Source organism: Thamnophis elegans, chromosome 1 (genome assembly GCF_009769535.1).
Source record: "Thamnophis elegans isolate rThaEle1 chromosome 1, rThaEle1.pri, whole genome shotgun sequence".
Lineage (NCBI taxonomy): Eukaryota > Metazoa > Chordata > Lepidosauria > Squamata > Colubridae > Thamnophis > Thamnophis elegans.
Genome location: NC_045541.1, coordinates 170,803,650 through 170,824,665, shown reverse-complemented (window position 1 = coordinate 170,824,665; position 21,016 = coordinate 170,803,650). Strand labels below are relative to the sequence as shown.

The 21,016-nt window shown below is 46.9% G+C and overlaps 1 protein-coding gene across 1 annotated transcript; it reads right to left on the bottom strand.

The window, feature by feature from the left end:
- Positions 1-725: 725 nt before the first annotated feature.
- Positions 726-16,955, bottom strand: LOC116506472 (izumo sperm-egg fusion protein 4-like). The gene is made up of 6 exons (XM_032214247.1): positions 16,721-16,955; positions 14,657-14,737; positions 10,087-10,158; positions 9,235-9,261; positions 6,101-6,176; positions 726-777 (listed from the first exon to the last, which is right to left on the bottom strand). Exons 1-6 carry the CDS (start codon positions 16,953-16,955, stop codon positions 726-728), a joined length of 543 nt encoding a protein of 180 aa, XP_032070138.1.
- Between the last annotated feature and the right edge of the window lie 4,061 nt (positions 16,956-21,016).

Below are 21,016 nucleotides of genomic sequence, written 5' to 3'. Positions count from 1 at the left end.
GTCCAAGTTCAAATCTCAGTAAGAGTATGGCTAGTTGATGAGAGCTAAATAGCTTGAAATAGATCTATACTAGTCTCCCTTCATTTATTTATGAGCAAAAATTCAACACACACACACACACCCCACACACACCCCACACACACATTCATATATATATATATATGAAAATACTGAATTCTGCTCCCATGTACAATATGACTTTTAATTTTTATTTTATTATTAAATTACATTTATTATAATTAGATTTAAATATTACAATTAAGTTTAATTAATTCATACATATTTATATTTCAAGGCAGTATTCATAATGCTCTTGCCTCCTATTTTCCCCCAAACCACTAGCCTGGTTTGATTAACTGACCTGAGGTTATACTTCTAGTTCATGCTATGGGAACGTGATGATCACTCATGTCAACTCATCTCCTGTGAGGCTTTGAGCTCCCAAAATAAGGATGGGATAAAAGTTCAATCATTAATAAATGAATACAAAGGAAATAGTTCAGTCTCTGACAGCTTTAGTCAAAAGGATCCGTTTGCAGGTGGTGCCTGAAACCTTATTTCAAGGTTGAAATACTGCAGACCATCCAAAGAGATTCTGCCAGATGTTATGGTCTCCCCTGGACTGGCCATTTCTATCCTTTCTTTTGGCTATGGCTACTGTAGGGACTTTTTGGCCTCCAACCTTCAAGGTTTTATTTTGTGACCCGAACATAATACAATGAGACTTACAAATAGTTGTAGAGTTCATTCAAGGCCTCTTTCCATTTTTCTGAGGACCTGCAGAAAAGGAACACAAGACGTGGAAATGTAAGCGAGAAGGATATCATAAGGACATATACCATGTTCCCCCATAAATACGACCTACCCTGAAAACAACCCTGTTCCGGCCCTCCTCCGTACGGTGAGTCACGCCGACACAAGGTTACTGTTAGCCATGCTTTATTCACAGTAATTACTCACAGACAAGACTTTGGCAGCAACCCAGACTCCCACAGATAAGAGATACACACAAGAGCTTTTCCAGCTTAGTATAACGGTTGTGTCCTGCAAAAGGTCTCCTCTCAAAGTCTCTTCTTATATACTCTCTTGGGAGAAGCCAAATCACAACCACCTGGGCCTGATTATCGTCTATGTCTCCGTAATTGCTGCCTACGCTTCTCCGCCTTTCTCTGCCTGGCATCCAGGACCAACTCCCTTTGCTCCTCCCCACTGCTCCAGGGCCTGACGTCAGGGACAAACTCCCTTTGGCTTTCACTGCTACTCCATGCCTCAGGCGCCTTCTGGTGGCCAACCAGCCTCTCAGGTCCCTGCTCCGAGTCTGCACCCTGCCCAGGGCCCTCCACATCTTCCAGAGCCGACTCATAGGATCCCTCACTATTGGAGTCTGTCGGCAGCTCCAATGGCTCCTGCTGGGCCACAACAAACGCCTAGTCCGATTTTCATGGCTGCACCTAATATAAGCTCTACCTCCCAAAATAGGCCCTAGTTAAGCCCTTCCCATCAGTCTGGTTGTATGAGGTGAGGCGAGGTGCAGGTGTAAAAATCAAGCTAGGGTGTGGGGGGGGGATGGAGCTGCCCCATATGCCCCACACCCGCTTACATTAGGACTGCTGCAGCCAGGCCTCCCATGCCTCGACACCTGTCGTGCGGTAGCCCACCTTCTTCTGCATTCGCTTGCGGCTCCTCGTGGCCAAACACCATGTGGCGCATTGGATCTTTGCCACTGCTTGTGACAGGACGCTGCATAGCTCATCACACTGGTGCTGCCACTTGTGCGCACAATGCACGGGTGGGTTCCAGCTGCTGTTACTGCCGGTTCACTCAGGGATGCGCTGCGCACTCTTACACACACATGCACAGTACAAACAAAATTGCTTCTGCACATGCACAGAAGCAAAAAAACAAGAACGAGAGAATTGGTTCGGGGGTGTGGCAGGCCGAGTTACTACCTACTCGGCCAAACTGGTCTAAATCAGTAGGAACCCACCTCTGCCACAATGGCACAATGGGCCACACAGCTTCCTGCATGGTTGGACAGTGGCGCAACAGGTGTCAGGGCGTAGGAGTCATGGCTGCAGTGGTCCTAAGGTAAGTGGGTAAGACATGCCCCCAAAATAAGACCTGGTGCTTATTTGGGGGCTGAAAAGAAAATAACACAGGGTCTTATTTTTCAGGGGAACAAAGTAAAAGCTTAATCTTAAATTAACCACCTAATAAATTGGTTTACCTTATTTTTCGGAGTATAAGACGCCAAGATTTTGAAGAGGCAATTTTAAAAAAAAAGTTTTTGCACTCTGCAGACCTCCCCAAAATGGCCCGTTGTTTTGTGAAAATGGACACTTTTTTTTTTTTTAAAAAGGGCATGCATAGCCTTTTGGAGGCTGATAGAGTGCTTCTGGTGGCTGGGGGGGGGGCAAAATTGAGCAAAGAACAGCCCATTTTTTGCTCATTTCTGCCCTCCCCAGTCCCCAGGATCACTCTGAAAGTCTCCTAAAGGCTATGCACGGCCATTTTGGTGAAAGGGGTTTCTGGAGGCAAAAAAAAAGGTGTATTCAGTGTATAAGACGCACCCAGATTTTCAGCCTCTTTTTTGAGGGAAAAAGGTGCGTTTTATACTCCGAAAAATACAGTATTTATTAAGAAAATTAATATGGCCATCCAACTCACTCACAGTGACGCTTTGATAAATATCCACACAACTTTATCAGAAAATCCCTGACAACTCAGTCCAGGACAGCGCAACCAACACAAGAATGACACTGATGTAATGACATCACATCAAGAATATCTTAGAAACCATCGACCCCTACAAGCACATGGAATCAATCCTTGTCATTTGAATCATTCCCTCAAACTATTTGTTTGCATGTTTTCGTACCATTTCATGGTTATCTTTGGCTGCTTCCTTCCTATCTACCATATTTGTGGACCACTTCATCCTTGGTTTATTGAACTGCACAACTGCCCAAAAGCTGCCTTAGGAGGACTTTCCCACTTCTGAGGTTTGTGGATATCAGGCTGGAACCTCATCATGACTAAGATAAGATGATGCCTGTTGGAATGTTTATGTTGATAGCGTGAAGGTTGTGGGAAGACAGGGAAAGTAATCAAAGAGGGGCCAGAAGCCAGATCTAAATCAGTGTCTTTTTTTTAACCTGGACAACTTTAAGGTGTGTGGGCCTTCAACTCCCAAAATTCTGGCTGGGGAATTCTGAGAGTTAAAGTCCACACACTTTAAAGTTGCTGAGTTTGAAAAACACTGGATGAAATAATCAAGAAATAAAAGCTAAGAGTGTTGCAGGTTTATTTTATAAGCAGCAACTTAGCCCAGGTGGCAGGAAACAATCATTCTTATTTTCTCGATCTTCCCTAGACGGGTGAGGCTTGATAGCAGTGAGAGGCAGAACTGGTGCATGCCATACTAAACCTTTGGCCAAAATAGAATACAGGGCAGGGCATAACCTTTTCCTAGGGGGTCACAGCAAGATCGACAGCAGTTTACAACTTCCGCGACACCTCATTTTAAAGCCCATAAAAAACTGAATTGAATGAGCTATTAAATGTTAAATTTGCTTTAAGAATGGCTGGAAAATTCAATTCGGAAGAACAAAGGATCATTGACAGAATAAAATGCATTGCCTTTCGAGAGGCTCGCGATGCTGGAGCGACGTTTATCAATCGAAAATGGATTGCAAACAAATTGAAACGTCATCCGGATTGGGTTACTGATAATTGGAACAAAACAGCCCAAGAATGTTTCACAAAATTTGGAGAAGGGCGTACTCTGCAACTATCCCAAGAAAGCAAAGCCATCATTGCAACTGGCAGTCGCAAACAACGAAAAGGAAACCGAAAAGTGGCCCAAGAAATCCTTCAAATTCGTGGAAAACGAGTTGATCAAAGGACAATCGGCCGATATCGAGAACGAGAAGGTTTGAAGCCATTCCACGTCATTTGCAAACCATTGAAAACTCAAACACACGTTCAAGATCGGCTTTGGTTGTGCGATTGGTTGTCTGAATGGACCGAGGAAGATTTTCTTCATTTGGCGCCATCTGACGAATTCTTCGTTTATGCCATTCGAAAACTGAATTTCCAGAACGATCGAATTTGGGCTAAAGACGTCGACGACATCGCCAAACATGAACAATATCGACAAATCGTTCGCAATCCGACTTGCATCGGGATTTTCGTCATTTTCACAGCCAAGAAACTGCATTGGGTTTTGAAGGATAAAGGGGAATCCTGGGATGGCAGTTATTTCCGTGAGAAAATTTTATTGGAGAATGTCATTCCATTTCTCAGTGATCCAGACAATGTCTTGGTGGTTGGTGAGGCTGTCTTTCTTCATGACAAAGCTCCTTGCATGCGTGCAAATGCGACTCAGCAATTGTTAAAGGAAAACAATGTCGAATTTTGGGGCAATGACGTCTGGCCGGGAAATTCGCCAGATCTCAATCCGGCAGAGAACATTGGGGCCATAATTAAGGATGAAGTGGAAGCTCTGATGATTCAGGAGCAAGGTCAAAATCGATATTCGGTTGAAACTTTGAGAATGAATTTGGAAACTGTGTTGAAAAATCTGGAAAATCGAACGGAACTGTTTGAAGATTTGTTGTGTTCTTATCCACCTCGTTTGAATGCTGTTCGAAGGGCTAATGGTGGTCATACTGACTATTAAATCGTGTCAATAAACTCAGTTTTTGATGGGCTTTCGAATGGTGTATGAATTATTTGTGTTGTTATTACAAGTGTTGCTGTGACCCCCTAGGAAAAGGTTATGCCCCGCCCTGTAGAATAGAATAGAATTCTTTATTGGCCAAGTGTGATTGGACACACAAGGAATTTGTCTTTGGTGCCTATGCTCTCAGTGTACATAAAAAGACAAGATACATTTGTCACCAATCATAAGGTACAAAACTTAATGATAGTCATAGGGTACAAATAAGCAATCAAATCATATTGGGAAACAATCAATATAAATCGTAAGAATACAAGCAACAAAGTTACAGTCATACAGTCATAAGTGGGAAGAGATGACTGATAGGAACGATGAGAAGATTAATAGTTGTGCAGACTTAGTAAATAGTTTGACAGTGTGGAGGGATAGAATAGATGAACGCAACATTTACAATATATTAGTCCACATACAGTATGCCATTTTTCTCACTGTCTATTGTTTATTATTGTTTAGAATAAGGGCTATCTTTGCCAGCCCTAAACTTCAAACTTCTCAACAATTAGCAGGAAGGGAGGGAGGGAAGAAGGAAGGAAGGAAGAACAGAAGGAAGGAAGGACGAACAGAAGGAAGGAAGAACAGAAGGAAGGAAGGAAGGAAGGGAGGAAGAAGGAAGGAAAGAAGGAAGGAAGGACAGAAGGAAGGAAGGACAGGAGGAAGGAAGGAAGGAAGGAAGGAAGAAGGAAAGAAGGAAGGACAGAAGGAAGGAAGAAAGAAGGAAGGAAGAAAGAAGGAAGGAAGCAAAGAAGGAAGGAAGGACAGAAGGAAGGAAGAACAGAAGGAAGGAAGAAAGGGAGGAAGAAGGAAAGAAAGAAGGAAGGAAGGACAGAAGGAAGGAAGAACAGAAGGAAGGAAGGAAGAAGGAAGGAAGGACAGAAGGAAGGAAGGAAGGACAGAAGGAAGGAAGGACAGGAGGAAGGAAGGAAGGAAGGAAGGAAGAAGGAAAGAAGGAAGGACAGAAGGAAGGAAGAAAGAAGGAAGGAAGAAAGAAGGAAGGAAGCAAAGAAGGAAGGAAGGACAGAAGGAAGGAAGAACAGAAGGAAGGAAGAAAGGGAGGAAGAAGGAAAGAAAGAAGGAAGGAAGGACAGAAGGAAGGAAGAACAGAAGGAAGGAAGGAAGAAGGAAGGAAGGACAGAAGGAAGGAAGGAAGGACAGAAGGAAGGAAGGAAGAAAGAAGGAAGGAAGGAAGAAAGAAGGAAGGAAGGAAGCAAAGAAGGAAGGAAGAAGGAAGGAAGGAAAAACAGAAGGAAGGAATGACGGACGGAAGGAAGGAAGGAAGGAAGGAAGGAAGGAAGGACAGAAGAAAGGAAGGAAGAAAGATGGAAGGAAAGAAGGAAGGAAGGCAGGAAAAATGATCCATACTCGCAATTATAGCCAAAGCAAGTTGGTTTGGTTACATTGCACGTCTCACAGGAGATAGCTTCATAGTGGTTTACGCCTGGAAAAAGAAGAAACAGGGCAAATTAATTCTTCACCAAAAGAAAAGATGTAATATTTTATATCAAATATACACAGGCATGTCCACACGTGCACGCGCACACACATATACATGCACACTATGCTCGATAAAAGAATAAATATTCCACCCACCCAAAAATGTTACAGAGCTGGGAAACAAAGGCTTTCTGGAATCTCGAAGAGCTGTTGGTTGGTTGGTTATATTTTGTATTTCTTAAATGCTCACCTCTTTCAGGTGGAAGGGAGAACTATTAAGGCAGTGCAGTGGGCTTGGTTCAAGAGTGGAAGGTCCTTTAAAACAGGGGTCTGAAACCTCGGCAACGTTAAGACTTGTGGACTTCAACTCCCAGAATTCCTCAGCCAGCTGGGAGGAATTCTGGGAGTTGAAGTCCACAAGTCTTAAAAGTTGACAAGGTTGGAGACCCCTGCTTTAGAAGGCATGGACCCGGAACTCCTTTCTGGCACTCCTTAAAGCAGCTGCATCACTATGGCTGTTCACTGAAGCAGAATCCCCCCAAAAGACCTCTTTGGTTTAAGGACCTGGGGACAGGCATACATCAGTGGTGGGTTTCAATTTTGTTTACTACCAGTTTGCTCGTGCACGCTCACATGCCTGCGCACACACGCAACGTTTCTGTACACATGCAGAAGCATCTGGATGGGTGGCCGGAGATAGATAGATAGATTGTTTATTTATATGCCGCCCTTTTCCCTGGGGGGACTCAGGGCGGCTCACAATCAAAAGCAGACTTTTACATATAAGACAGTACATGATTAAAAACGCAACATTCATACCATTCGGGCGGGTAACAATCTTTAGCCCCAGGCCTGACGGGATAGCCAGATTCTAAGGGCTGTGCGGAAGGACTGGAGGGTGGTGAGGGTACGAAGCTCCATGGGGAGATCGTTCCATTGGGTCGGGGCTACCACCGAGAAGGCTCTCCTCCGCGTGGTGGCCAGTCGGCATTGGCCAGCGGATGGAACTCGGAGGAGGCCTAAACGATGAGATCTAATGGGTCGTGTGGAGGTGATCAGCAGTAGGCGGTCTCTCAAGTACCCAGATCCACTACCATGAAGGGCTTTATAGGTGGCAAGTAGCACCTTGAAGCGTATCCGGAGATCGACAGGTAGCCAGCGCAGCTCGCGGAGGATAGGTGTTACGTGGGTGAAACGCGGTGCACTCACGATCGCTCGCGCGGCTGCATTCTGGACTAGCTGAAGTCGCTGAATACTCCTCAAGGGCAGCCCCATGTAGAGCACATTGCAGTACTCCAGCCTAGAGGTCACAAGGGCCCGAGTGACTGTTGTGAGAGCCTCCCGGTTCAGGTAGGGGCGCAACTGGTGCACCAGGCGAACCTGGGCAAATGCCCCCCTGGTCACAGCTGACAAATGGTGTTCGAAAGTCAGCTGTGGGTCCAGGAGGACTCCCAAGTTGCGAACCCTGTCTGAGGGGTATAATGTTTGACCCCCCAGCCTGAGAGATGGAATATTTGCCAAATTGGCGGGAGGGAAACACAACAGCCACTCGGTCTTATCCGGGTTGAGTACAAGTTTGTTAGCCCTCATCCAGTCCCTAACAGCTTCAAGTCCCTGGTTCATCACGTCCACCGCTTCATTGAATTGGCACGGGGCGGACAGATACAGCTGGGTGGCTCCTGCCACCACCACTAATGGTTCACCTAATCTCGGCCGAACTAGGAGCAACCCACCACTGGCATACATCCCTGCCAGGAGTGTCCACAGAGTGTGGCAAAAAGACAACAACAACAAGATGGTAGCCACAATCTATGACCAACAGTCCCTGTTTTCTAGGTGTATCATTTGTTCCATCTTGACTATTTTGACCAAATCCTGCAGATACCCTTCATCTCTGGATACATCCACGTACCTTCTTGCCTTCACATCTATAATGCTCTGTAGCTGAGTTGGTAGGTGAGATGCTCTCCCTTGAACCAAAACAACTGCCAATGTCATCAAACCCTGGCTTGCCTATTCGTTGACCAGTCTTATAGACCACTGAGGAATGCGGCGGCTCAGTGGCTAAGACACTGAGTTTGTCAATCAGAAAGGTTGGCAGTTCAGTGGTTCGAATCCCTAGCGCCGCGTAACAGAGTGAGCTCCCGTTACTTGTCCCAGCTTCTGCCAACCTAGCAGTTCAAAAGCACGTAAAAATTCAAGTAGAAAAAACAGGGACCACTTTTGGTGGAAAGGTAACAGCATTCTGTGTGCCTTCAGCGTTTAGTCATGCCGGCCACATGACCATGGAGACGTCTTCGGCTCTTCGGCTTTGAAACAGTGATGAGCACCGCCCCCTAGATTCAGGAACAACTAGCACATATGTGCGAGGGGAATTTTTACCTTTACCTTTATAGACTGCTGACTGCAACAGACTCAAGGAACCCCCCCCCCCCCACAAAAAAAATCAATATTAAATCCTGGTGAGAGAGAAATCCTGTGTATCTCCCCCACTCAGAGGTGGGTTCCTACCAGTTCGGATTGGTTCAGCCGAGTAGGTAGTAACTCGGCCTGCCACGCCCCTGAACTGGTTCTATCGGTAGCGCCTTTTTGTTTCTGCGCATGCGCAGAAGCATTTTTTTGCTATTGTGCATGCGTGTGTAGCACGCATCAAGTGCGTGCACACCTAAAGTGCATCCCTGAGCGAACTGGCAGTAGCAGAAGCCAGAACCCAACCCTGCCCCCACTAAACACCCCTCTTGGCTGTTTTCTGAACTCGTGCTAGAGCCCATCCTCAGTGAATTTCTCACTGAGAGAGAAATTCACTGAGGGATGGGCTCCAGCACGAGTTCAAAAGCTCAGAAGACTTAACCTCTGGTCCCAATGACCGACGCAGATTGGATCCTGCAACATTATCCCACGACACAGATATTTGCCTTCATTCGTGTCTCCTGAATCATGGCAAGAAAGGTGCCATTTGAACCTTCAGACACGAGATGGTTCTGAGGGGACCACGAATGAAAGCGACAGAGTGTGCAGAATCTCTCCATTGTTTTGAAGGATAACTCTCCTCCCCCACTTACCGCAGTGGTTTTCGCATTTGATTCTGCCTAAGAGAGAGGAGAAAAAGATTTCAACAGTTAACCAAGCTGAAGCATTCCATCCATTCACTGTGTATTCCTTTGCAGATCTACTCAGAAGTAAACACCACTGCAATTTTTGAAAAGTTTTTTGATAGGTAACCAGAGGTGGTATTCAGCCGGTTCTGACCGGTTTCTGGTGAACCAATAGGGGAAATTTTGAGTAGTTCAGAGAACTGGCAAATACCACCTCTGACTGGCCCTGCCTCCAAACTATTTGCTGCCTTCTGAATCCCAGCTGATCGGCTGGGTCTTCTTTTGTTGCCCTGCACAGGAGAATGGAGCTGGAAAGCAGATTAGTGGGGTGGAGTCGGAATGGGGATTTTGCAGTGTACTTCCCCTGCCACGCCCACCAAGCCATGCCACGTGATGCCACACCCACAAAGCCAGAACTGGTAGTGAAACTTTTGAATCCCACCACTGTTAAGGTAACCGAGGAACCGCTCAACAGGCAGAAGATTCGTGCTTTTCAGTTGCATTTATTGGAATTATCTTCAATAAATTTTACCTTGGAAGAAGCATTCCCACCAACTGCCACATCAAAAGAGGATTTCATCTTTGAAGATCTATTGCCGGTTGCTCGATTTAAGGGAAACATACCCACCCGGTGCCATCTTAGAAGAAGGGGCAGATCAGCAACCCGTCTTGGGAGATTCCACTGGCCTGGCATTAGAGGATGCTCAATTTTAGAAGAGGCATCTCCTCTTCGTGGTCCATGTTAAAGCAGGCCCTGCCTTAGAAGAGGCATCCCCATCGTCTATCAAACTAATTCAGAACAGAAGAAGGAAAACTCACTTTCAACGATAGCGTCCTGGAGCATTCTGATTTGTTCTTCAAAAACAGAGTCCAGTTTTTGGGGAAGATCCCCTGGGAAACCAAGAGATCCAACAGGTCAGAAATATGAGAGCAGAACAACAAACCAGCATTATTGTCAAGCTATCAGCCACCCAACCAAATGCAATTAGTCAACAGAATATTTTTTTTCCAATTGCTATTTATGGGTGCGAAACCTGGACTCGGAAAAAGGCAGATGGGAGAAGGGTGGAAGGCTTTGAACTGTGGTGCTGGAGACAATCATTACCATAGACTGCAACAAAGTCCTAGACCCATGATGGCGAATCTATGGCACAGGTGCCACAGGTGGCATGTGGAACCCTCTCTGCGGGCACGCGAGCCATTGCCCCAGCTCCACTACGCATGTGTGTACCTCCCACCGGCAAGGTGATTTTCGGGTCTCTGCCACACAGTGAAAGTGCAGGGGGTCACGCGTAGATGTTGGTTCCTGCCGGTTCAGCCCGGTTTCACCGAGTAGGTAATAACTTGGCCAGACATGTGCCCGAGCTGGTTCTATCCTCGGCATTGCCATCTTGATTTTCTGTTCTGCACATGCGCAGAACTATCTTCATTGAAAAAATGTATTTTTTTCCTTTTCTAATGTGCGCCTGCGCAACCTTTTTAGGTGCAAATGCACACGCATGTGGAGCATGTGTCTGGTATGCGCACAAGTGAAGTTAGCGCATGCAAAAAAAATTGTGTGCCGAACTGGTAGTAATGCTGGCAGGAACTCACACCATGTCACATGTGCATGTGCAGGGGGGAGGGGGAGCATGGGGTAGCATGTGTGCATGCACAGAGATGGCAGGGTGCATGCAGGGTGACACGCGCCCATTGCATTATGGGTGAGGGTACGCGAGTGCGCTCTGTCGCACACGCTTGATTGCTTTCGGCATGCGGTGACAAAAAAGTTAGCCATTATTATTCTAGACCAGAGATGGCGAACCTTTTTTGGCTTGCATGCCATAAGCAGGGGGAGCACAGAGGGGTCATGCACAGGCGTGCCTCACCCATAATGCGCGACTCCCCCATCGCGCATGCGTGCATGACAGACGCAATCCCCCATTTTTTGCATGCTTTTTTCGCCCTCCCCAAGCTCCAGAGGCTTTATAGGAGCCTGGAGAGGGCAAAAACAGCCTCCCCCACCCCCCTGGAGAGCCTCCGGAGGCTTTAGGAGTTTCCCTGTAGCCTCCGGAGCCCAAAAAAACAGCCCTACAGGCAAACCGGAAGTTCGGGAACGGACTTCCGGTTTGCTCGTAGGGCTATTTTTAGTCTTCCAGAGTCTTCAGGGACCTTCACGAGGCTTCCCTGAAGGCTCTAGACAACTAAAAACAGCCCTATGAGCAAACCAGAAGTAATTTCTGGTTTGTCCATTGGGTTGTTTTTTTGTCCTCTGGAGCCTTCAGGGAAGCCTCCGGAAGGCCCATGAAGACTCTGGAGGGCTTAAACCGGCCCTAAGAGCAAACCAGAAGTCCGTTCCCAAACTTATGGTTTGCCCGTAGGGCTGTTGTTTTGCACTCCAGGGGCTTCAGGGAAGCTCATGAAGCCTCCAGAGGGCCTCTGGGGTTACAAGTTGGCCACGCCCACCCAGTCACATGACTGACAAGCCATTCCCACTTGGTCACATGGCTGGCAAGCCACTCCTACCCAGTCACATGGCCAGCAAGCCACTCCCATGGCCAACTTGTAAAATGTGGTGAAACTCACTTAACAACGCTCTTGCTTAGCAACCAAAATGTTGGCTCAGAAACTCTGGCATTTGAAGCACGCAAGTCTTAAAGCTGTCAAGTTACAAGGCCCTCACACCCCTAACCCTTCAAAGAAAAAAAAACCCCAGGGGTGTTCAAACTTGACAGCTTTAAGACTTGTGGACTTCAACTCCCAGAATTCCTCCTCTCGCTCTTCATCTTGATGATGTGCGGACGGGCGGGGGGAGAGAGCTGGAACCGGTTCTAAACGGCACTGTAGATTTGTGGAACCTCTTCTATAGAAGAGGCTAGAACTGGCAGGAACTCTCTCCTGATGCGCACCCACCGCCCTGCGATGCTCCATCTACTCGGCGGATGTCACGCAGGCGCTGTACGCTGCCCGCGTGTATGCAAATGGCCCGGTTGGCTTAAATACAGGTAAGGCCCATGGGCGGTTGGCCCTCCAAAACACTGTTCTGGTACGATGGCTGCTGCTCCCAGCTGCAACCGGTACGCCCGTACCGGGGCATACTTCCGGAACCCACCACTGGCGCGGACATGTGTGAGCATGCACAGACATGTGTGGACATGCATGCATATGCAGCAGACACCCAAAGGCCAGCTTGCTGGCGGGAGGTGGAGCATCCCAACACCAGCAGCCTGGCAAGAGGTAAGATCTTTTTCTTTTGTGAGCTTCTGTTTTGTCGTTTGCAGGGAAACAGAAGCTCATGAAAAAAATGCGACAGAGATCTGACTTGTGGCAATGGTGCGCATGCCAGCAGAGAGGGCTCTGCGTTCCACCTCTGGCATGCGTGCCATAGGTTTGCCATCATGGTTCTGGGCACAAAGTCAGCTGAGTGACTTTGGGCTGGTCCCTCTCTTTCAGTCCTCAGAATGCGTCAACAGCAACTAATTCTGAAATCTTACCAAGAAAACTGCCAGGGAATGGTTAAGGCAGTGACCAGGAATCAATACTGACTCATCACTCTTTAAAATTAAAGGTAGTCCTCCACTTACGACTACAATTGGGTCCAAAATTTATTGTCAGCCCCGGGGGCCATCTTTTTCTTTGGATCCTCAGGGCTTGCACACTTAGTCAGAGATGAGATCCTACTGGTTTAACAACAGCATTGTGCACTCCTGCAGTGTTTACAGAGAAATCACCTTTTGCATTACTGCTGGGGAGGAAAACAACTGAGGATGTCCACTCTGCCATGCCTATCAACTGGGGTTCAGAAAGTCGGAGCGAACTGGTTCCCCCTCCAGCTGACAGTCAGAGCTATCGGTTTGCCCAAACTGGTCCGAATCCACCCCTGCACTTAGCGGGAAACTGAGAGAGGGGATTGCATGGAGTTACAGGGATATCTAGCCATAATAACATTCCTTTCTCAGAGAGTCAAGGACACTTTGCCCTACACCTTGAGTGGTGTGACTGGGAGGCATCTCCAGTTGGGACGGTGCCCGGTTGGACCATGTGATGGACATGTGGGTGCTGGGCAGAGACTTGAACTTACTTTTGGGTAGGGAAAACCTGGAAACTTTCAGATTCGGGTTTTCCCAGATGCACCAATATGAGATCTCTAATTAAATGGAACTTTGAGGAACTTCTAGCCTCGGAGTCTTCTTTCGTTGGGGGTGTTACTTGGAGCCCTGACATTTATATTGTTAAGTGAAACTTCATTTTATGACTTTTCTTGCTGCTGTTATTAAGTGAATCATTGTAACTGTTAAGGTAGTAACATGGTTGTTAAATGAATCTGGCTTCCCCATTGACTTTGTTTGTCAGAAGGTCACAAAAGCGGATCACATGACCCTATGACACCCCAACCCTCATAAATATGAACCAATTACCAAGCATCTGAATTTTGATCATGTAACCATTGGGATGCTGCAATGGTTGTGGGTGTGAAAAAAAGATCATAAGTCACTTTTTTCAGTGCCATTATAATTTTGAACGGTCACTAAATGAAGTGTTGTAAGTTGAGGACCCATGGTTTGAATTTGCACGGGATGCTAGCTTGTTGTTCTGTGTGTCTTGCAAACCCAAGAAGACAAGAGAAAAACAGCTTAAAGTGAATACACACAGAAAGAAGGGGAGTTGAAAGGCGAGTTAAGTAAATTTCATACCAATCCAAGTAAAAGCATTTGCATCTAAGGTAAAGGTAAAGGTTCCCCTCGCACATATGTGCTAGTCGTTCCTGACTCTAGGGGGCTATGCTTATCTCCGTTTCAAAGCTGAAGATCCAGCACCGTCTCTGTGGTCATGTGGCTGGCATGACTAAATGCCAAAGGTGCACGGAACGCTGTTACCTTCCCACCAAAGGTGGTTAAGAGCCAAGGTGGTGCAGTGGTTAAATGCAGCACTGCAGGCTACTGCTAGATCAGCAGTTCAGCGGTTCAAATCTCACCGGCTCAGGGTTGACTCAGCCTTCCATCCTTCCGAGGTGGGTAAAATGAGGACCCAGATTGTTGGGGGCAATATGCTGACTCTCTGTAAACCGCTTAGAGAGGCCTGAAAGGCCTATGAAGCGGTATATAAGTCTACTGCTATTGCTATTGCTATTGCTATTGGTTCCTATTTTTCTACTTGCATTTTTATGTGCTTTCAAACTGCTAGGTTGGCAGAAGTTGGGACAGGTAACGGGAGCTCAGTCCATTATGTGGCGCTAGGGATTTGAACCACCGAACTGCTGGCCTTTCTGATCAACAAGCTCAGCGTCTTAGCCCCTGAGCCACCGTGTCCCTCATTTGCATCTACCTGATGATTAAATACAGCAAAGGTAATTCACAAGGAAGACAAGAAAATGATTATGAACTGTAGTAATCTGTCTCTATCTCTTTACCTGGTTTGTAGGTGTGGTTTTTGAACAACATATCAAGTTTTCCATACACCGTGGTAGCTATGGTGTGCAACTTCTCCACAGCTGGAGAGAGGTGGTTGGGTTGGGGGAAGGAGAAAAAGCAAGAGAATTGTAAACATCCAGCCCATCTCCATCTAGATTTTCTTGGGGAATATCTAAAATCAATCAGTGCTTGATAATAGTGGCAATATGCTACTTATTGTCTTGGAACCAGTGGTTGGATTCAGCCAGTTCGCACCACTTCGGGAGAACCAGTTGTTCACGTTCTGAGCAGTTTGGTGAACTGGTTGTTGGAAGAAATCAGTAGGGCAGAGAAACCGGTTGTTAAATTATTTGAATCCCACCACTGTTTGAAACCTTCCTTTTCTCCCAATCCAGGGAACTAATTCTTGTGGCAGTGAGTTCCAGAAGCTGAACTGTTATTCCATTGAAGGCCTCTTGTATTATAGAGGCAGAATGCTGACTATTTCAACAGGCAGCAAGACAATAATAATAATAATAATAATAATAACAACAACAACAACAACAACAGTTAGACTTATATACCGCTTCATAGGGCTTTCAGCCCTCTCTAAGCGGTTTACAGAGTCAGCATATTGCCCCCACAGTCTGGGTCCTCATTTCACCCACCTCGGAAGGATGGAAGGCTGAGTCAACCTTGAGCCGGTGAGATTTGAACCGCCGAACTGCAGATAGCAGTCAGCTGAAGTGGCCTGCAGTACTGCACTCTAACCACTGCGCCACCTCGGCTCTTAGACGCTCCAGATAGTCCCAGACCTTGAACTGTCAACAGGGATCGCCAACTCCCGGCCCACGGCCCACTACTGGGCTGCAGCTCGTTCAGAACTGGGACGCAGAAATGGCAGCCGAATGCAGGCACACACTCCTCCACTTGCACACAGAGAAGGTGGCCAAGTTTGTGCGCTGCTCCATTCGTGCGAGTGCGTGGCATGCTGCCCGCCACTCACGCAAATGAAGCTGCACACACACACACGAGTGCCGCTTGCAGAGAACCATCCCCTCTCACCCACCAGTCTGAAAAACCAGAAAAGTTGGAGACCACTGGCTTAGAACATCCCATTCCTACAGATTAAGCTGGTTTGTTATGTCTTAAGTGCCTATTTTTCGGAGTATAAGACGCACTTTCCCCCCCCCCTCAAAGAGGGTGAAAATTTGGGTGTGTCTTATACACCGAATGTAGCCCTGCCCACCCACCCATCCAGCCCACACTTTGGCCTCTGCCTCCCAGCAATTTGCCTCCTTGCAGCAAACAGCAAACAGCCTGTTTCAGTTTCATCTTCAGCACAGCCTGATTACACAAGCAGCTGATTGTCGGTTGGATCGGCCTCTCAACCATCAGCTGTTTCAGGCTGCAGGGATTGCCATTGCCTATTGCCCTCTCTGCATGCCCTATTTCCCACCTCCACATTCCATTTTCGGCCTCTGCGCCCTCATTTTCTGCCCATTTTGATCCCCATTGCCTGGAATGGATAGAAAATGGGGCGCACAGAGACCAAAAATGGGGCGTGTGGAGGCTGAAAATGGGATGCAGAAGCCGAAAATGGGGCACAATAGGAGGTGGCAATAGGTTAAGGCAATCTCTGCAGCCTGAAACAGCTGGAGGTCCGACAATCAGCTGCCTGTGCTAATCAGGCTGTGCTGAAACTGAAACTGAAACTGAAACGGGCTGCTTGCTGTTTGCTGCAAGGAGGCAAATTGCTGGGAGGCAGAGGCAGATTTTTTTTTCTTGTTTTCCTCCCCAAAAGCTAGGTGCGTCCTATACTTTGGAGCGTCTTATACTCTAAAAAATACGGTAGCTTGCAACAAACAGAAATCCAACTGGTGAAGCCTCCTTTTCGACTCAGCTACCATATTGGGGAGAGATCCAGTGACTCATAAGAGAAAGGGAGGACCAAATAACCTGGTTCTATGAGCCAGAATGAGTCGGCAACCCTAGTTATACATTGGTTTGGAGAATCTAGGACTGAGCTTTGATGCCCAGAAGAAATAAATATATGGGCCAGCCCTGCTTGGGAGACAACTCACGGATGTCGGGTGCAATCTTGAGATTCAATTCCTTAAGAGTATCTTGAGCCCAGCCCCGCAGCCTGCGTCCTGCCGCTGGGACAACACCGAGCCCCCAAGACTTGCGACTCAACTTTGGGGCATAAGAGGAAAAGTGGCTGGCGAAATTGGGATCGCACTGCAAACAAGCCAGAGAAAGGCGAGGCTCAAGAAGCAGAACAATTGCTAAGGCCATAGAGAGGCTTTCGCAACCCATTCTTGGCTGCGTTCCTTATTCCAGAACATGACATCCCCAGACCAGACAATGGGGGCCCAGGTGGGGCATTCTGCTTCCATAGAACTCTCCAGAACAGATGCAGCTGTTCCAGAACAGCCACACCCAGTCTGGTGCCCTCCAAGAACTTTGAACTTCAATTCCCAGAATTCCTCACAAGAAGGAAGTCAGGCAGGAATCCTGGTAGTAAAAGATCAATGCCTTTGGAGTCACCGAACTGAACGTGGCGATTCAAGAACCCTTAAATGAATGTTTCTCAAACTTGGTAATTTCAAGTTGTGTGGACTTGAACTCCCAGAATTCTCTAGGCTGAAGTTTCAAGAACTAGCAGCACACATAATAACATATTTTGAAACATATGGCTGTTTCTTTTTTCTTTTGAAAGGAAGATTGAGATAAAGATTAGTGTATTGTTTTCTACTTGACTGTTTGTCTGGTATTAATCTCTGCTTATCTGGTTGCTTGCTGCAGGAGGGAATGTGTTCTGATCTTCTGTGTTGTGAGATTATGGCGTTTTCACTGTGCCTTCTGATTGCTAGTTGGTGTTAGCACATTCTAATCACAAACTAAAGCACTCTATTCGTTTTTTGCCTGTCTCTCCTAAATGGCCTATAAATTTAATAAATAAAATAAATAAAAACAGAGGTTGTTACAAGCCCCACATTGTGCGTGGCAGATGACTCCTATTTTTATGCTTGAGCTACTGGGTTGTGTGTTTTACTTAGGATGATTTGAACGGCTTTAGTTGTGTGCTACGGTGAAGCTGTATGGTTGTGAAAGGATTAGAGCATACACAGTGTATAACCTAGTTCAGCTTTTGTTAATTGCTGCTGAGAGGAGCTCCATTGTAACCTAATGTGCCAACTGCAAAGATAAAGTCTCTGGGCCGTATGTGTGTGTGTGTGTGTGTGTGTGAAATCCACTTACCTTTGCTACAGGTTCGGTAGCAATTTGCATATGCGTGAACACACACTTCACTCGCATGCTTCGCTCACACACGCCACCTCTGCGCATGTGCAGGACCATCTGCGCATCGCAGAGCACACCTGTAAAGGTAGGTGAACAGCGGGAGGGGGGATCTGCTATGCCAGGCAATTTAGATTGCCTATGCCACGCCCCCTGCTCAAGCAGGAAAATGTATTTCAGACCAGTGACTGTGCAGTCTTTTCTTTAAAACCTCCAGCGATGCAGCGCCCACGATTTCTGAAGGCAAGCTGTTCCACTGGTTAATTGTGCGTTGTGGTTGCACAAGTAGTCCTTGAGATATGACCGTAATGGAGCTTAGGTGGGTTTTGCCCAAAACAGGAAGTAAATCAGGGGTGGTATTCAGCAGGTTCTCACCAGTTCTGGAAAACCGGTAGTGGAAAGTTTGAGTAGTTCAGAGAACTGGTAAATGCCACTTCTGGCTGGCCTCGCCCCATCTATTCTTTGTCTCCTGAGTCCCAGCTGATTGGGAGTAAATGGGCATTTTGCAGTAACTTCCCCCTGCCACGCCCACCATGTCATGCCACGCCCACAGAACCGGTAGTAAAAAAAATTGAATCCCACCACTGAAGTAAATGCCATTTTCCAGCAAAACCTTAGTAAATTGTAATTACTTGCCCCAGGCACTGTATCTAGCTGTAGGAAGTTATCATCCAGACTTCTCCCAGAAAAATGAAATATCCTAGGAAATATTGAAAAGGCAGAATATTTCTCTGGATGTGAAAAGGAAGAAACATGTTGTAAAAGACAGAATAGCTGCCTGCAGCTTCCTGCCCATCCCCCTTTGTCAATGAGCCATTAAAGCCCGAGTTACTCCACTTTACATAATAAAGAGTTCTCCCCTTCCGCTCCAGAGTGATGGGATTAAGGCATAACCCAACACGCCACATGGCATCTGAGACCTCAACCAAACCTGGATTCAAAATGCAGCCTAGAGAGTTGCCCCTGCATGGCCCCTTGGGAGTCTGACAACCAATCAGAATACAAGCTCAAGATCAAAGGCCAGAGAGAGGGACTCAGCATCTCAGCCTCCCTTCTCTTCTTCTCCACCAACATTGAAGCATGTGATCCCCCTTTTCTGTTCAGGACTCAAGCCATGTGGTCCTGTCCACCATTAAAACCATATTTTCAAGCAGCTTCCATGTCTCCAGTATCTTTTTCCCCACTTGGAGCCGAACCCAGAAGGACATTTCTTCCAACATAGCCATACATGAAGGCTGGTTGCTGAAAAGCCAAAATATGATCATTTGACTGCAGGGGGAGGAAAGAATATCATAACTTCAAAATCAGATCATAAGTAGCTTTGGGTGGGTGGGGGCTCATCATAACTTTGAACAGTTGCTCAATGACCATCCATAAATCTATCTTAAATTGCCACCCTTGGATGCTTTCACTAGTTCCGGATCTATGAATTTGCTAAATTTATTTATTTGATAAATGTATTTGCTGCCCATCTCGTCGTGGCTTACAACCGTAAAATGGAAAAAAATAATGAAAATGTTAACATAACAGTAGCAAAAGCAATGAAACAATCAAGGAGAGTACAATAATATGAATTAAAAGAATGAATATGAATACGAAGGTGACACGGAATTTTTATCTTCTATTTTTAGATGAGGGATGCGGTGGCCCAGTGGCTAAGTCGATCAGAAAGGTCGGCAGTCCGAATCCCTAACGGAGTGAGCTCCCATTACTTGTCCCAACTTCTGCCAATCTAACAGTTCGAAAGCATGTAAAAATGCAAGTAGAAAAATAGGAACCACCTTTGGTGGGAAGGTAACAGCGTTCTGTGCGCCTTCGGTGTTTAGTCATGCCGGCCACATGAGATGTCTTCGGACAGCTTTGGCTCTTTGGCTTTGAAACAGAGATGAGCATCGTCCCCTAGAGTCGGGAACGACTAGCACATACGTGCAGAGGGAAACCTTTATCTTTATTTCATTTCATTTTCTGTAGATTCTGTAGTGGGGAATTGCTAGAAAAATGCCCAAGCTTTTTAATGTATCCTTTGGATATTATCTTTGTATATTGGGTTCCCCCATAACCAATTTAATGTAAGTGTTGATAAATTGAAGTGGCAACTTAAGTGCTTTTAACCATATCCTTTATTCCTTCCCTGTTGCGGTTGGAGGGTGGGGTGGAATAAAAATAGAAAGAGCCATCAGGAAGAGTGAGCCAAAAAGGGGGGAAAAAAGCAGAACAGAAATCTAGCAAAATCAAAATAAACCTTCACCCATCTACCTCCTCTGTCCACTTGAGAGGCCGTGTAGGGCAATTTAAAAAAAAAACCGCTTGATTTTTCCAGGGAAGGATTTCCGGGAAGGGAATTCCCCACCCTGTGTCATCCTTACAAGCAAAAGATACGGGTCTTATCCGTTTAAGGGAAGGAAGCCGGGTGGAGGGGAAGGAGAGGCGGAAGGGGTGGCGCTTGGTTCAAATCTTGCCTGCAGGGCGGACGGACGCCTTTTCGGGCTGCGGAGAGAGCCAGACTTTTCTCCCGCGTTGGGAAGGTTCGTCAAGACCGAGGCAGGTATGGATGCACGTGTGGATCTGCCCCGCGTCCGCAAACCCCTTTCTTTGCTTTCTTTTGCTTTCGCTTATATTGCATTCCTTCCCCCCCCCCCTGCCCCCAGCAAAAGCACGATCGCCGGCTCTCTTTAATCCGGTGTTGCAATCGAGAGCAGCGCCTCTTGCAGCTGGATTTCCGCTGTCTTCTGTCCCAATCAGCCCGCGGGAGTAGTAAAGGCGTAGTAGAGGAGCAACGTAGTAAAGGCAGAGTAGAAGGAACAGGGGCTCCAAACGGCCCCTTGAGGGATGAAGGGCACAAAGAAAAAGAAATGCTTTCCGCCTAGGATCGGGGGCCCCCCCGCCCCCCCCCCCCCCGTGCGCTTTTCTTCGTGAGATTGCCAACCAGGTCGGGGAAAATGCGCCCGACCTCCCTCGCCACCTTTCCTACTCCGGGTCGGTGGATTGAGCCGGTTTACCTCCGTGGTGTGGAAAGTTTCTACAAGGTGGTTTTCTGCGATTGTTAAATAGCTGTGAATATCCGTCTTGCGGAGGCG